General features: G+C 53.1%; 3 protein-coding genes across 9 annotated transcripts in view; all 3 read left to right on the forward strand.

Annotated features, from left to right (window-relative positions):
• KMT2A (lysine methyltransferase 2A) overlaps positions 1-5,248 on the forward strand; it is an 85,100-nt gene extending 79,852 nt beyond the window's left edge. Inside the window, exon 37 of the mRNA XM_040483191.1 lies at positions 151-5,248. Within this exon, the coding sequence (XP_040339125.1) occupies positions 151-426 (276 nt within the window). The 3' untranslated portion in view covers positions 427-5,248. The remainder of the gene's footprint in view (positions 1-150) is intronic.
• A 563-nt stretch (positions 5,249-5,811) lies between these two features.
• On the forward strand, positions 5,812-10,049 carry TTC36 (tetratricopeptide repeat domain 36). Its single transcript, XM_040483200.1, has 3 exons — positions 5,812-6,054; positions 6,596-6,784; positions 9,755-10,049. Exons 1-3 carry the CDS (start codon positions 5,937-5,939, stop codon positions 10,015-10,017), a joined length of 570 nt encoding a protein of 189 aa, XP_040339134.1. The 5' UTR covers positions 5,812-5,936; the 3' UTR covers positions 10,018-10,049.
• A 121-nt stretch (positions 10,050-10,170) lies between these two features.
• Positions 10,171-14,855, forward strand: TMEM25 (transmembrane protein 25). 7 transcript variants are annotated; one of them, XM_040483194.1, is made up of 8 exons: positions 10,171-10,272; positions 10,790-10,883; positions 11,173-11,484; positions 11,917-12,207; positions 12,413-12,544; positions 12,868-12,898; positions 13,054-13,154; positions 13,289-14,855. In XM_040483194.1, the coding sequence occupies exons 2-8, from the start codon at positions 10,814-10,816 to the stop codon at positions 13,477-13,479; spliced, it is 1,128 nt and encodes a 375-aa protein (XP_040339128.1). In that variant the 5' UTR covers positions 10,171-10,272; positions 10,790-10,813; the 3' UTR covers positions 13,480-14,855. The 7 variants fall into 7 exon arrangements, with proteins under 7 accessions (XP_040339128.1, XP_040339127.1, XP_040339126.1 ...); XM_040483193.1 differs by having other exon boundaries at positions 10,187-10,272; positions 10,712-10,883; XM_040483192.1 differs by having other exon boundaries at positions 10,268-10,369; positions 10,712-10,883.
• The last annotated feature ends 1,404 nt before the right edge of the window (positions 14,856-16,259 follow it).

Consider the following 16,259-nt stretch of genomic DNA (forward strand, 5'->3'; position numbering starts at 1 on the left):
GTTGTTACGGAAGGATCTTGAGAGATGGGAGGCACTTTCCTAGAAGGAACTTTTCTCGGCAGCGGCTGTCGGGCACAGCAGAAGGTTGGGAGGTGGTCCCCGGCCCGAGCTGTGCTAAGTAACAAGGTCTCCTTTCTCCTTCACGCGTAGGGCATCGGTTGCTACATGTTCCGAATTGATGACTCCGAGGTGGTGGACGCCACCATGCATGGAAACGCTGCACGCTTCATCAACCACTCCTGTGAGCCCAACTGCTACTCTCGGGTCATCAACATCGATGGGCAGAAGCACATTGTCATCTTTGCCATGCGCAAGATCTACCGCGGGGAGGAACTCACTTACGACTATAAGTTCCCCATCGAGGATGCCAGCAACAAGCTACCCTGTAACTGTGGTGCCAAGAAATGCCGGAAGTTCCTAAACTAAGGCTGCTCCTCTCCCCCGGTGGTGGAGTACGAGGACCCGGGGCCATCCAAAGCGATGCTGAAGGCCTTTGCCAGCAGCTAGGAGTTCCAGGATTGAGTGGGCACGGTTTGAGGGGCCTCCGTGATGGCCAGGCTCCCTTACGTATGTCCCACGTTCACATTATACATGTGATCGCGGTCCTGGAGAGAGAGATGAGGTCTCAAAGAAAAGCTCCGTGACCGGCTTTCTTCTGGGGCCCCTTCTGATTGTATGCCGTTAAAGAGTGGAAGTGGGGTCGCGAGCAGACTTGCCTGGAAGGAGCCTGTAGAGGGTTAGTTACGTTGGGAGATTGGGCCTGAGTGTCTCCTCAGAGAGAAGTTGCCATCCCCGCCTTGGCCCTTTCCCAAGCACTATACGTGAGGGGTCAGGCAGGGCCCCAAATAATAGAGTCGGTCGGATGCCTGATAGTGTGCCAGCCGGGCCCAGCCTGTAGCCATCTGTTGAACAAACAGAGAAGGTCTGGTGGTTTTCCCTCCTACCCTCCCGCTTGAGAGTTCACTTCTGGTTGGGAGACAGGATTCTTAGCACCTTTGGTGTCAAAAGGCTGTCTTGGGGTTGTGCCAATTAATCACCAAACATTGAGCCTGTGGGCTTTAAGTGGGAGCGTTCCCCCCATGAGCCTTATCTCAGCCAATGACCTTTCTTGACGATGGGAGTGGCTTCCCTCTCATTCCTTCTCCTCACTCCACTTTCTTCGGTTCCCCGGTCTCATCCCACCGCTTTCCCGATCTTTCTGGGTGGTAGAGAGGAGTGACTCCCTGCTCAAGGACACCCCCTGTTGGGCATAGTACGTGCCTACGAACCTATCCCTGAGCCTGTAAGCACTCCCAGTGGGGAAGTGGACAGGAGCCACTGGCCGTAACCAGACAGAATTCGGAGTTTTCATAAGGCTCCGCTGAGAGTTTTAAAGAAATATATGTAGCATGATTTTTTAGAAGAGGAAAAAGATTATTTACATAGGATCTGAATCATGCAACAACCAGAGTATCACAACCAGGACAAACCCCTGGGCCCCCTTCCTAGGACATGGTGACTTTATTTTCCCCTTGTTGAGACATAGGAAGACTTCATTTTTAAACGGTCGGTGTCCAGTTGAAGGCAGAACACTAATCAGATTTCAAGGCCCAAAACTTGGGGACTAGACCACCTTGTATCGAGGGACCTCTGCCACCTGCGCAAAATCCACAGATTAAGTAAATTAAATGACACTACTGCCCTGATTACTCCTTAGGATGTGGTCAAAACAGCATCAAATGTTTCTTCTCTTCCTTTCCCCAAGACGGTGTCCTGAACCTGTTAAATTAAGTCATTGGATTTTACTCTGTTCTGTTTACAGTTTACTATTTAAGGTTTTATAAATGTAAATATATTTTGTATATTTTTCTATGAGAAGCACTTCATAGGGAGAAGCACTTACGACAAGGCTATTTTTTAAACCGCGGTATTATCCTAATTTAAAAGAAGATCGGTTTTTAATAATTTTTTATTTTCATAGGATGAAGTTAGAGAAAATATTCAGCTGTACACACAAAGTCTGGTTTTTCCTGCCCAACTTCCCCCTGGAAGGTGTACTTTTGTTGTTTAATGTGTAGCTTGTTTGTGCCCTGTTGACATAAACGTGTCCTGGGTTTGCTCTTTGACAATAAATGGAAGAGGAAGGTCACCCAACTCCATTGGGCCACTCCCCTCCTTCCCGTGTTGAAGCTCCTCAAAAGGCTGTGGGAGTATCCTGACACAGCAGTGCCCCCCTTCTTTCCTGCACTCGCTCTCTCCTTTCTGGGACCAGCTCAGAGCGGCGAGAGGTGTGATCTACATTTCCCTCGTCTTTCCCTACTTCAGAGATAGCAACCAAGTTGAATGGCAACCTGACATTTTCCATCACCATCTGCCTCATCGGTCACCTCGTTCCCTTTCCGTCTGCCCGCCAGGTCCTCATACCTGCAAAGAACCCACGGATCCCCCTGTGCCCTCTTTCGGGGCAGCCCGTTGAAACTGAAGCACAGTCTGACCACTCACGATAAAGCAGATTTTTCTCTGCCTCTGTCGGCCACTGGGTTTCAGAGCAGTGCGGTCCAGTAGAGGGCAGGGCGCCCTTTTCTCCCACGAGAAGCCCATTCCTATGGAAGTCTAGCAAAGCAATACGACCCAGCCCTGCGTTCTCTGCCCCAGGACTCATGGCTCTGCTGTGCCTTCCACCCTGGGCTTCCTGTTCTTCCGTGACCTTAAGAACTGTGTCTGGTGGCTTTGCTGGAACATTGTCACTGTGTTCGCTGTCATGCAGGGAGCCCAGCACTGTGGCCAGGATGGCAGAGACTTCCTTGTCATCATGGAGAAGTGCCAGCAGGGGACTGGGGAAAAACACTCTACCCAGACCTCGCCTCCCTTCCTCCTTTGCCCGTGAACAAGATACGGTGGCCCTAGGGGTCCCACTAGTGTCTGGTTTCCTTTATTATTGCACTGTGTGAGGTTTTTTTGTAAATCCTTTTACTCCTTTTTTTTCTTTTTTCTTTTTTTTTTTAAGAAAAAAAAAAAAAAAACCTTAAGCTGCATTTGTTACTGAAACGATTAATGCACTGATGGGTCGTGAATTCACCTTGAGAAAGACCCAAAGGCCAGTCAGGGGTTGGGGGAGACTCAGCTAAATAGACCTAGTCACTGCCCTGCTAGGCCATGCTGTACTGTGAGCCCCCTCCTCGTTCTCTTTCTACCAATCCCAAACCCTGAGGCCAGAGGAGGGACCACATCTTTCCTTCTCTTGCCAGCTGCAGATGGTTTGCCTTGCCTTTTCACTCCCCGTCAACCATAGAAACGAGTAATTCCTCTTCTAGCTCAGCCTCGAGTCCATTGCCAAAATTCAGCATACCTGCCAGCAACTTGGGGAATAAGCTAAGGTTTCCCTACAAGAGGGAAAGAAGGCAAAACAAAAACAAAACACGGCCTATCTGTCTCCAAAAACACCCGAGTTTGTTTTGAAAGTGACCAAGGGAATCTCCGCACAAAAGTGCAGACCGAGGAACTGTGGTGAGTCATTCCCAGGAACCCCCCAAGGGGCATCCCGAATCCCTAAGGAGTAACACAGCTGCAAGCCTGGTCAGTTCTCAGTGAGAGAGCCAGCTCCCTTACAGCTTTGCTGCTAGAACCTGTTGTGGCTGCATTTCCTGGTGGCCAGTGACAACTGTGTGACCAGAACAGCTGCATGGCGCTGACCCTATGGCCGGAACTTGGTCCCCTGGCTCCCTCTGTTACCGTCCACCACCTCCAGCACAGCCCTCCTGGTTTTAGACCAATCACCAGAATTCAGGGGGAAGCCCTGGCAGCTAGATGTAAGATTTCAACCAGACTCCTTTGCCGGGATACGGTCCGCCACCCCGCTTGCCTCTGTCAACCCCCTCCCGGCCCCCCCACCCCACCTCACCCCACCCCTCCCCTCCCCGGCCAACGCAGTGAGCACCATGCAGCTCCCTTGATTTAAAAAATACAACAACAACAACATAAAAACAAAATAAAAAACAAAAAAAAAACACAAAAAACAAAAAACAAAAAAAATCTTTTAATGAATGTATCTTTCTAAAGGACTGACGTTCAATCAAATATCTGAAAATACTAAAGGTCAAAACCTTGTCAGATGTTAACTTTTAAGTTTGATTTGGGATTTTTCTTTTTTTTTAACTAGAAATCGAGTTTGGGTTTTTCTTGGTTTTGGTTTTTTTTTTTGGTTTTTTTTTTTTTTTTCTTTTTAAAGGAAAAGCGGGTCATTGCAAAGGGCTGGGTGTAATTTTATGTTGCATTTCCTTCATTTTAAAGCAATACAAGGTTATCGAGCAGATGGTTTTGTGCCGAATCATGAATACCAGTCAAGTCTCACACTCTGAAAACTTGCAACTTTTTTTGTTTTGGTTTTCAAATAAATATAAATATGATATATATAGGAACTAATATAGTATTGCACCATGTAACAAAGCCTAGTTCAGTCCATGGCTTTTAATTCTCTTAACACTATAGATAAGGATTGTGTTACAGTTGCTATAGTAGTGGCAGGAAAGTGTCAGTCTGGCGCTCCTCTGATCCTCCGAAACCGGGGGGGAGACCCAAACCATAAAGGGACCGGGGAACGACCCATTCCTAGGATCAGAGAGAAATGCAGAAATGGTGTCACCTGGATTTTTTCTGCCCATGAATGTTGCCAGTCAGTACCTGTACTCCTCGTTTCTCTATTTTTGGTTATGAATGTTGGGGTTACCACCTGCATTTAGGGGAAAATTGTGTTCTGTGCTTTCCTGGTATCTTGTTCCGAGGTACTCTAGTTCTGTCTTTCAACCAAGAAAATAGATTTGTGGTGTTTCTTTTATTGAACTTTTAACAGTCTCTTTAGTAAATACAGGTAGTTGAATAATTGTTTCAAAAGCTCAACAGATGACAAGCTTCTTTTCTAGAAATAAGACATTTCTTGACAACTTTATCATGTATAACAGATCTTTTGGTTTTTTTCCTTGTGTTCTTCCAAGCTTCTGGTTAGAGAAAAAGAGAAAAAAAAAAAAAAAAGGAAAAAAATGTGTCTAAAGTCCATCAGTGTTAACTCCCTGTGACAGGGATGAAGGAAAATACTTTAATAGTTCAAAAAATAATAATGCTGAAAGCTCTCTACGAAAGACTGAATGTAAAAGTAAAAAGTGTACATAGTTGTAAAAAAAAAAAAGGAGTTTTTAAACATGTTTATTTTCTATGCACTTTTTTTTATTTAAGTGATAGTTTAATTAATAAACATGTCAAGTTTATTGCTGCACACGATCAAACTTTCTTTTGGCTTTGGGTGGGGTGGAGGAACAGGAGCAGCTAGTGGCCTGTGACCTGACTGCAAAGTACCTTCCACAGTCCTTTCTTTTAAGGTGGAATCCTTGAATCTCTCTGCCTCGCCTTCCTCCGGGCACCAGGCCCCACCCCACACTGACCCTGAACGGTGTTTTCTTCCCTCCCTCATCAATGGTGTGTGTTCGGGACCTAATTAATCCTGGGTATGACGAGGGCATAAAGAGGACAACGGAAGAGCTTTATCTCCTGCATAGCCCCTCTTTTTTTTTTTTTTTTTTTTAAAGCCACGGGGCGATCAAGAGGGCTTCTAATGACTTCCTCCCAATCTATGAATGTAATAAAATGAAGGCATTTCAGGAAGCATCCCCTCTCGCTCCACCTTAAGGCAGAAATTGGATTTATTTACTCTGTTCGTTCCCCCTAGGACTGGGGTAGGGAGTTAAGAAACATTTTTAAATATTTTGCCAAGCCAGAGTTGCTAACCCCAGGCCAAATGAGGTTGGGTTTACGTTACAGCCAAGGATTGCAAGACACTCCTCATGGGGGATGGACCTCAAACAGAACCTCTGCCCTCCAGATGAGCTGGCTGTAAGGCTCAGCCCCCTTCCCCCCTCCCCTTCTATCCTGAGTCACTTCGGAGTTGGGAGTGGGGCACCAGCACCATGGGGACTCCCAATGATCAGGCAGTGCTGCAGGCCATCTTCAACCCTGACACCCCATTCGGAGACCTTGTTGGGTTGGACGTGGGAGACGAAGTGGAGAAGGAAGAAGTAGACGAAGGTGAGTTCGACTTTGGACGGCAGTGTTCCTCTGGTGGCAGAGGATGGTAGTCTCACAAGGCCCCTTGTTCCGTGACCCTTGAATGACGGTTGAGGTTGGAATCAGAGGTCTACTGATCGTTGGTGCACAGGTTGGGGGCTCGGCAAGAGTTTCTCCGCCAAAAGGAGAAAGCCAGGATTTGTCCTTCAGCCCTCACACCTCTGACCTTCCCTCACCACTTAGTTCACCCCGGAATCCAAGCTCAACTGTACTGGGGCCGCGGGGAGGTGCTAAACTTTCACATCTTTGTCATAACAGGGGCATTTCACTCCCCACAGGATGGAAGGGGTGGGGAGGGGCTCTACTCAACGTTTCTGACCTCGACAGGCACAGCCTCAGCAGGCATTCAGGGTTCCACACCGTTCCCAGCCAAGCCCTGAGCCAATCCTACGTCCCAGCCAACCCCTCCGGCTCAGGTCCCGGCTTTCCAAAGCTCAAGCTGGCTTTTGCTTCTTGCTCGCAGCTGCACACCTGTCCCTTCCCTGTTCCCTTCCTGACACAGATGGAGCTTTCCCTCGAGCACAGTTGGAGCAATCCAAGGCCCTGGAGCTGCAAGGGGTGATGGCAGCGGAGGCTGGCGACCTCGGCACGGCCCTGGAGAGGTTTGGCCAAGCCATCAGCCTGCTGCCTGAGCGGGCCTCCGCCTACAACAACCGAGCCCAGGCCCGCCGACTCCAAGGAGATGTGGCAGGTGAGGGGAGATGCCCTGGAACTTCCACAGAAGGGACCCTGGGGTCCACAGACCAGAGACGGAGTGGTTGTGGGACTGGGGCCTGGAGGCTGGGACTGTTCTGGAACCTATGTTCTTACCTATAAGAGCTGTCCCATGGGCCCTGCTAGTCTCTGGGGGCTATTGGGAAGGTCAAAGAGATCGCATTCCATTCGTTTATGTAACAAACATTTAATGAGAGTCTACTGTTGTAGCGGTGGGCTAGGACAAAGAGGAGAGATAGACCACCCATAGGAACTACTCCTACTCCGTGCTGGGTGTCCGGCACTTTCCATGTAACTTCACAACAACCCCCAAAGGTGTGCGCTATTGGTACCTCCCTTTTATAGAAGAAGACTGTAGCAGAATTGGGGTTTGAAGCAGGTGGTGGGGCTCCAAGGTCTGTGCTCTTAATGCCCCTGTGCTACTGCTTCTCAAGAAGCTCACGGTCCGAGGGGTGGGACAGACCCACAACCATGAGACAAGCTGAGAAGGTTCAGCACAGTGTCTGCCCCCCACCCCTCCCCCCCCACCCCCCGCCGCCAGGGGTGAGTTTGAAAGGATGAATAGGCTGCAGCTGGATGGAGGAGAGGAAGTGGGAGAAGGTACAGGCAGGTAGAGACCCAGAAGGCATGGAAAAGTACAGAGAACTTCAGAACTCCAGGCTGGCTGGAATGGGGAGTGGTGGGAGGGTGGAGTAGAGCCTGGAGAAGTAAACAGGGGCCTGATGGCAACGTTAGGCAGGTTGGACTGTGTCTTGAACACATGGGGAATCATTAAAAGGATTTTAACTGGGGAGTGACAGGATTGAACCTGCTGCCCTTGGGCAACTCTAACTGGAAGGGGGACAATGGGACAGAGAAGGCCATGCTGGAGACCGGAGGGCAGACTGCAGGTGTAAACCACAGAAAACCGTCACGGTGGTTGAGGTGCTCCTGCAGCCAGGAAAGCCAGCCTGAAGGGTTTTGAACATTCTGGGAACAGTGGGGGGAACCAAGGACCCCTTCTCCAGGCTTGGTTGCCTGGCTTTGGCAGGAGGGGGCTGAGTGGGGCTGTAAAAGCAGCTGAGGACAGTCTGCAGATAAAAAGCCCAGAGAGGAACAGAGGTGATGCTGCCTGGAAAAGGCTTTCCATTCCTCCAGACCGGCTCCTCCAAGGGAAACCCAGAAACGCTATGATCAGAGAGCTTCTGTGATCAGAGAGCTTCTTTTTTTTTTTTTTTTTTTTTAATGTTTTATTTATTCTTGAGGGAGAGAGAGACAGAGCATGAGCGGGCATGGGGCACAGAGAGAGGGAGACACAGAATCCGAAGCAGGCTCCAGGCTCCGAGCTGTCAGCACAGAGCCTGATGCAGGGCTCGAACCCACGAACTGTGAGATCATGACCTGAGCCGAAGTCGGATGCTTAACTGACTGAGCCACCCAGGCGCCCTGATCAGAGAGCTTCTTAACCATCTGGGTGGCCTGGGCAGCCTAGCCCTTGCTGGGTTCTGGGATCAAAACACACAGAGGCTGGACAGAGATCAGCCTCTCTGTAGGGTGATGCTGGAGCTTCTCACGCGCCCTGACAGCTCTTTAGACTAGAGAGCATGAGTGACCTGGGCAGAGCCCAGAAAAACTGCAGCTGGGCCCTAAAATACCAACAGCTGCCTGAGTTTGAATTCAGAGTTTAATGCCCAATCCGAGTATTTCATGAGAAGGATAGACATGACAGTGTGCGGGGCCAGCCCTGACTCCAAGACCTCCTTTATTATTTTTTTTTTAATTTTTTTTTTCAACGTTTATTTATTTTTGGGACAGAGAGAGACAGAGCATGAACGGGGGAGGGGCAGAGAGAGAGGGAGACACAGAATCGGAAACAGGCTCCAGGCTCTGAGCCATCAGCCCAGAGCCTGACGCGGGGCTCGAACTCACGGACTGCGAGATCGTGACCTGGCTGAAGTCGGACGCTCAACCGACTGCGCCACCCAGGCGCCCCTCCAAGACCTCCTTTAATGAAAATAGATAGAAAATAAGGAAGATCATGGAGACAAAGAATGAGGAAAGGCAGTCAGCAGGGAGAACAGGTGAGGGAGAAGCCGTTTTAAACATACGTTTTTTAACGTGTATTTACTTTTTTTTTTTTAATTTTTGTAACGTTTATTTATTTTTGAGACAGAGAGAGACAGAGCATGAACGGGGAGGGTCAGAGAGAGGGAGACACAGAATCTGAAGCAGGCTCCAGGCTCTGAGCTGTCCGTACAGAGCCCGACGCGGGGCTCGAACTCACGGACCGCGAGATCATGACCTGAGCCGAAGTCGGCCGCTTAACCGACTGAGCCACCCAGGCGCCCCTGTGTATTTACTTTTGAGAGACAGCGCGCGAGAGGGGCAGAGAGAGAGTTGGACCTCAAGCACTCGGGGCTGACAGCACAGAGCCCACTTGGGCTCGAACTCATGAACCATGAGATCATGACCTGAGCCCAAACCGGCTGCTTAACCTGCTGAAGCACCCAAGTGCCCCAGGGAAAAGTTGTTTTAAAGCACACACTGAATAAGGGGAGAGGAATGCCTTCAAAAGGAAAAGAAAGAGAAATGGATTTTATTATACTTGTAAGAAATGGTTGTCAGTACATGATAAATTTGGACTTTGAGATTCAGAGTCAGCCACTTGGCACGTGGTAGATACTTAATAGCCTATGACTGGAAAAAACGGCCTGCTTCTGCTGGACAAGGCCAGATTCATTACCATAGTGACCATTCAAAATCGTCCCAGCACCCTTCACGTTTTGGTGTATTCGATGGTGAAAGGTGATAGGGACCACAGTCTCAGCTCTGTCACTAAACTGGCTGTGCGGCCCGGGGCAAGTGTGGCCAACTCCTCCAGTGTGCACGTGTGACGAGGAGCAAGGGCAGGCGGGTGTCGGGTGGCCCTGCCCCGGGGCCTCGGTTCTGACCGCCTTCCGTCCCGCAGGCGCCCTGGAGGACCTGGAACGCGCTGTGGCGCTGAGCGGCGGCCGGGGTCGCGCCGCCCGCCAGGGCTTCGTGCAGCGCGGGCTCCTGGCGCGGCTGCAGGGCCGGGACGACGACGCCCGCAGGGACTTCGAGCGGGCGGCGCGGCTGGGCAGCCCGTTCGCGCGGCGCCAGCTGGTGCTGCTCAACCCCTATGCCGCGCTGTGCAACCGCATGCTGGCCGACATGATGCGGCAGCTGCGCGCGCCCCGCAACGGCCGCTGAGACGATCCAATAAAGCTGCCGGCTCTCTCCCACTCGCGTCCGTGTCTGCGTCCAGCCGCCGGCCCCGCAGCGGCAGGGCTCTTCGTGGTCGGCCGGGGTCCGGAGAGCTGGGCGGGGCGGGGCGGGAAGGGGAGGGGGCGGGTGGGCGTGCTCGGGCGTTGATTGGCCCCGCCTGGCCCCGCCCGGCCCCGCCGCGGACTGCAGCGCCCCGCAGACAGGAGCAGTCGCTCGGAAGGAGCGTGGGGAGGGCGCCAGGTGAGCCGCCTGGGGCGGCGGGGCGGAGCTGTCGTGCGACCCCCGCCGCCCGGACCCCCGCCGTGCCGGCCCACTTCCGCCTGGTCCCCGGAGGGTGGTAAAGGGGGCGTGGGGCCACGGAAGGGAGGGTAAAGGGGACTGGGGGAGAGGGGTCCGGGGGACGGTCCCCTTGGGGGAGGGGCACTGCGCCGCGTGTCCGCCTGTGCGCGTGCGCGCGAGCCGCCCAGTGCGGGATGCGCGGTTGCGCGCGGTTTCTGCGTCCGCGAGCCGGCGCTTGATTGTGCCTTGGGGGCGGCGCCGGGTTCTGAGCCCGCAAGGTGGGTTGGTAGCCCCTGGGTCGGCTCTGGCCTTGGCGCTGGGCTGTTGTCGTCCTCGTCTTCGCCGCTGCGGGTCAGGCTCTATTTGTGTGTTGGTGCACGGTTTATTTTTGTTTCTGGAGATTAAATTCCCGGAGGAATTACCGAGCCTGCGTGCGGTCACCTGGCTAACGTCGAGGCCCGCCCCCTTCTCTCGGCAGCCTGGGGCCCAGGCCTGAGCCACCATGGCGCTGCCCCCAGGCCCAGCTGCCCTCCCGCATACACTGCTGCTCCTGCCAGCCCTTCTGAGCTCAGGTACACCCCCGTTTACCCCTTGGCCGAGCACTTCTGGGGGCAACCCCCCTCTTTCCCCTCTTTGTCTGCACCTTGGGTTTGGGAACCCGCTTCAGGCCACAGGGACCAGAGCTGGCTTCCCCTCACCCACCTACCCAGGGTCCAGCCAATTCCTGGTGAGCGAACCTAACCAAGTGCACTGGTCCCTGGTCCTCTGCCCCTCTGTAAGCGGATGTCGTGCTGGTCACAGGCCAGTACCCCAGTACCGACCTTCTCCCAGCTCTCCCCACAACTCCCTGCTGTGTTCCAGGTTGGGGGGAATTGGCACCACAAATTGACGGTCAGACCTGGGCCGAGCGGGCACTTCGAGAAAACGAACGCCACGCCTTCACCTGCCGGGTGGCAGGGGGGCCTGGGACCCCCCGACTGGCCTGGTACTTGGATGGACAACTGCAGGAGGCCAGCACCTCAAGACTGCTGAGCGTGGGCGGTGAGGCCTTCTCTGGAGGCACCAGCACCTTCACTGTTACTGCCCAGAGGGCCCAGCATGAGCTCAACTGCTCCTTGCAGGACCCGGGTAGTGGCCGGTCAGCCAATGCCTCGGTCATCCTCAATGTGCAATGTGAGTGCCTCTGAGATGGGCAAGGAGAGAGGTTCTCTGCCCTGGGACCCCCAGCAGCCACCAGGCAGGTGGTCTGATAGAGCATTTAACAAAACGTACTTTGCAGATTTGAACTCACATCATCCTCAGGATAATCCTATGAGGTGATTGTTACTGTTATCCCCGTTTTTCACAAGTGAGAAAACTGAGCCACAGATTGTTAAGTCCTACCGCTCATAAGCAGAGCCAGGATTCAAATGCAGGCAGCTTGGTTCTTGTGTTTCTACTGCTGGTCACTATGACGTGCTGCCTCTCAGGGAGACCCCACCATCCTGTTTCCCAGAGCCTTTTAAAGGGGAGGTCGAGGCCCCCAGCTCGCTCCTGGGTTTGGGAAGAGTGGGCAAGGAGTACGAGAGGTGTGGTGAGAATATGTTGGTTTCTGCTTTGTACCAGTTAAACCAGAGATTGCCCAGGTTGGGGCCAAGTACCAGGAAGCTCAGGGCCCAGGCCTCCTGGTTGTCCTTTTTGCCCTGGTGCGTGCCAACCCACCTGCCAACGTGACCTGGATCGACCAGGATGGGCCGGTGACTGTCAACGCCTCCGACTTCCTGGTGCTGGATGCCCAGAGCTACCCCTGGCTCACTAACCACACAGTGCAGCTGCAGCTCCGCAGCCTGGCGCACAACCTGTCCGTGGTGGCCGCCAATGACGTGGGTGTCACCAGCGCCTCGCTTCCGGCCCCGGGTGAGCACTGCCAGCGCCTGGCCCGGCAAAGCCTCAGGTGGGTGCGGGATCACGGTACATAAACGGGACGACTAGTTGCCCTTCGGGTGAGTCTCGTGAACGAGCCGTGCCGCCCACCTTGGGCAAGGAGCACCGAGTGGCACCTGTAGCGTCTCAGAGTTGGGGACCCCGCCCACTTAGAACCTAACCAGAGGACAACTTGCAGGGCTCCTGGCCACCCGAGTGGAAGTGCCGCTGCTGGGCATCGTTGTGGCGGGAGGGCTTGCCCTGGGCACACTGGCGGGGTTCAGCACCTTGGTGGCCTGCCTGGTCTGCAGGAAAGAGAAGAAGACCAAAGGTAGGCCCAGAGCCAGGAGGGGGAGGGGGCTGGGCAGAGAGAGGGTGGCTGAGGGGCAGGGAGAAGGAGGAGCAGCAAGGGCAGCTTGTGGGGCAGAGCAAGTCCCCTCTGACGAGTGGCAGAAAGGGTCTCCGGGAGCGTGGCCGTGGGTAAAAGCAGATGCAACTCGGGGCTGAGCGCTGGGAACCCGGTCTGTCCCAGAGGCTGGGCTTTGGAGAGATCCTTGCCTGGGGGTCCTGGGGGTCCTGGGTCTGAAAGGGCATCGGGGAAGAGCCCAGAGTGAGTGGGCACCCTGAGAAAGTGTGTGGTTTCTTTCTCCCCAGGTCCCTCCCGGCGCCCATCTCTGATCTCTAGGTAACTCTTCCTGGGGCTGGCTGGCTGAGCTGAACTGAGATGCGGCACGGGGACGGTTGGAAACCCGGGGTCTCTCTAGTTCTGGAATGGGCCCCCGAGCAGGAATCTGTGCCTGCTGGAGCCAGGGCATATCCCGGGCTCTGTCCACCCTGTAGTGACTCCAACAACTTAAAACTCAACAACGTGCGCCTGCCACGGGAGAACATGTCCCTCCCGTCCAACCTTCAGCTCAACGACCTCACTCCGGATTCCAGAGGTACACCCTTTGTTTGTCCCCGCTTTATCTTCAGAGGTGCTTCTGAGGAAAAGAGAGACCCTGGTACTAGGAGGGGCTAGGCCTTGTCAGGCACACTCCTCATTGCGGGCACCACCCCGTTTGTCACCCAACAGAGAAACCAGCAGACCGGCAGATGGCTCAGAACAGCAGCCGGCCAGAGCTGCTGGACCCGGAGCCTGGTGGCCTCCTTACCAGCCGAGGTACAGGGGCATGGGCCCACGGCCCCCCTCCTCTCCTCCCCAGCCCTTGTGCTTATGCCAGAGGCCTCTGGGTCTCCAAGCTTCCAGGCAGTGATGCTTACTGAGACTCACGGCATCTTTGACCTTGCAGGTTTCATCCGGCTCCCAATGCTGGGCTATATCTATCGAGTGTCCAGTGTGAGCAGTGATGAGATCTGGCTCTGAGCCGGGCGAAATTGGGGGCAGGGGGTGCCCTCTTGGCTCCTGGGCCCCCCCCTCCTCCTCCAAGGCAGCCTCTGCCTGGCTCTGTGGCCAGGTCGTGCCACTACTACTTTTGTTCGCCCTTTTGGCTGGGGTGCCCTCTGTCATCCACGTGACACCTTTCACTGGGATCTGGCCCTCAGGGGCACAGATCTCCTTGGCAGAGCCACCAGCTGGACCTTAGCCCCTTGTTCTAACTCAGGTTGGGGGCTTTCACCGATGCTTGTGCGCAGGCGGGTGGAGCTCTTACCCAGGTGTGTTTGCAGGTCATCCAGCATCTACTGTGGCATGGGCCTGCCGAGTGTGGTCTGGGCCTGCCCTGGGTCACACGCCAGCACCCTTAGCGCTTTGTACGGCAGGCATGGGGGCATGTCCGGGTGGGGGAGAGGGAGGGCCCAGCATGTCTTCAGTTTCCTTCCCATGCTATGCAGCTTTGTTCCCTCAGGGAAAATTTAGGACCCGGAGAGCTACCTGGAACCAAACTGCCCTTTGCACAGGAACCAACCCCTGGCCCAAGGGGCAGGGCCAAGCACAAACCAGTCCCTTTTGCCGCATACGTCTCTGCCCTTCTCTGTCTGTGCCTCCTCTTGGGCATCATAGATTATACGTTGGACCTTCTCCCATTTCTTCACTGGGCACTAAACTTCCCCCTTGACCTGGCCCCCGGTGGTGCCAGTGCCTGCTATTAGCACAAGTCAGGAGGAGAAGAGGGAGATGGGAAGTCTAGGGGCACCCAAGACTGCATGTAGCTATGCATCATTTTCTTACTATGTTAGCACTTTAAGCACATCCCCTGGGGAGGGGGTAAGTGAGGGCCTCCGGGCCCTCTCCATGGCTTCCCCAAGTCTGGCCTTCGTGTGAATCACTGTGAGCGCCCTGAGCCCTCGGGGTTGACAGTTTCCCTCTTGGCATGTCTCCCTACCATGGGACTCCATGACCATTCTCTAACTGCCTCATCAGCAGGAAGCCGCTCTTCCTGTCCATCCTCTTCTTCAGGGGATGGTCATAGTGGCACATTGTTTGACAGAGCTAGAAGCTTTAGGGGAACATGGAGAAAGAGGGGACCACACACTACAAAACAATCTAAGAACTCTTTGGAAAGCAACATGGAAATGATTGCAAATTAATACAGTGCAGAGTATATTTTTCCCTTGTTGAAACCTTGTTTTGTAATTTTTCTCATGTTCCTGCCTAGGACAGTGCTGAGCACATGGTAATTTAATAAACTTGACTCAACGAATGTGACATGTCTGTTCATTTCTTCGTAGATGGTGTTAAAACAAAATCTTTAAATCACACATTAAGTAGGGGAAACACCTGTGTATCCACTATTCAACTCTGTTAAATTTTATCACTCTACGTTGTTTGCTTCAGATCTTTTATTTTTAAAAATAACGTTACTTCTTTAATTACACTGTTCTCAGCAGCAAGGCTCGTGTTTTCTATTTTGGGAGTCCTGGCGCAGGGACCCCAGCTCTCCAGCCACTGAGTCTCGCTTGCCAGACGCTCCATCTCTCAGGAGTGTGGCTAAGCCATGCTAGCCCTTTTGTCCTGACTAGAGGTACGGAAGGCTCAGACTAGGCTTTGATTTCCCGAATTTGTTTCTGGAGGATCATAAGGGAGCAAAAAAAGACTAGAAATGGGATGAAGGTTTTGAGGGCAGATTTATATCCTATTTTCTTGAACAAAGATGGGCTTGGCTTGCATAGCTCTGCATTTTCCGGCTACCTCCCTCCCTCCTCTCTTGTTCTGTAGGGTATTTTCCTTCATGGGAGGGACTAAGGCTACCCCAGCCTCCCCAGAGGAATTTTTGAGAGAGTGAGAGAATATCCCAAGCAGGCCTGATGCAGGACTCGAACTCATGAACAGTGAGATCACGACCTGAGCCGAAATCAAGAGTCAGATGCTTAACCAACTGAGCCACCCAGGTGTTCCCAGCCTCTGCTGGTTTTGTTTGCAAGCTGCTTGGGCCTAGAAATTCTAAAGGCCAGGGAGCCTTGCTGTCAATTCTGTTGACTGTCCTCTGCCGTTTCCTTTGGGAGGTCCCGGAGCCCTTTCCTTGGTGGTTCTTTGGCAAGGCTACAAGCCCTGTGCATGCCCTCGGTTGCCCTCACGGTCTTACCTCGTCAGAAAAGCGGGTTCTTCCTGGCAAATCCATCCTTGCAAGTATTTGTGATGCGGTGGACTTTGAAACTAGTGTTCCAGTTCTCTAGACGTATCCCTAGCGTCCGAGATTCCTTGTTCCTTCGTTGAGTCCCAGACCCCTTGGAGAATTTGAGGAGACTCTTTTCTGAGAAAATGCAGATGAAAAAGCCTGCTCATTATGCAAGTCAAAGCCCATCAGATGACAACTTGGGTGAACCTTGCAAACATGCTGAACGAAGAAGCTAAGCCCAAAGGCCACGTGTGACTCCTTTCATACGAAATGCCCAGGATGGGCAGAGACGGAACAGGCTAGTGGTTGCCAGAGACTGGAGGGAGGGAAGAATGGGGAACAGTTGCTGATGAATAGGGGTTTCTTTTTGGGGTGATGAAAATGTCCTGGAATTAGTGGTGACTGATGCACAACTTTGTGAATAGACCAACACTGAACTATATGCTTTACAGGGGTGAACTTTATGGAATGCAGATTATATCTCAATAA

The sequence above is a fragment of the Herpailurus yagouaroundi genome, unplaced genomic scaffold (assembly GCF_014898765.1).
Source record: "Herpailurus yagouaroundi ecotype Mexico unplaced genomic scaffold, PumYag 161, whole genome shotgun sequence".
Lineage (NCBI taxonomy): Eukaryota > Metazoa > Chordata > Mammalia > Carnivora > Felidae > Herpailurus > Herpailurus yagouaroundi.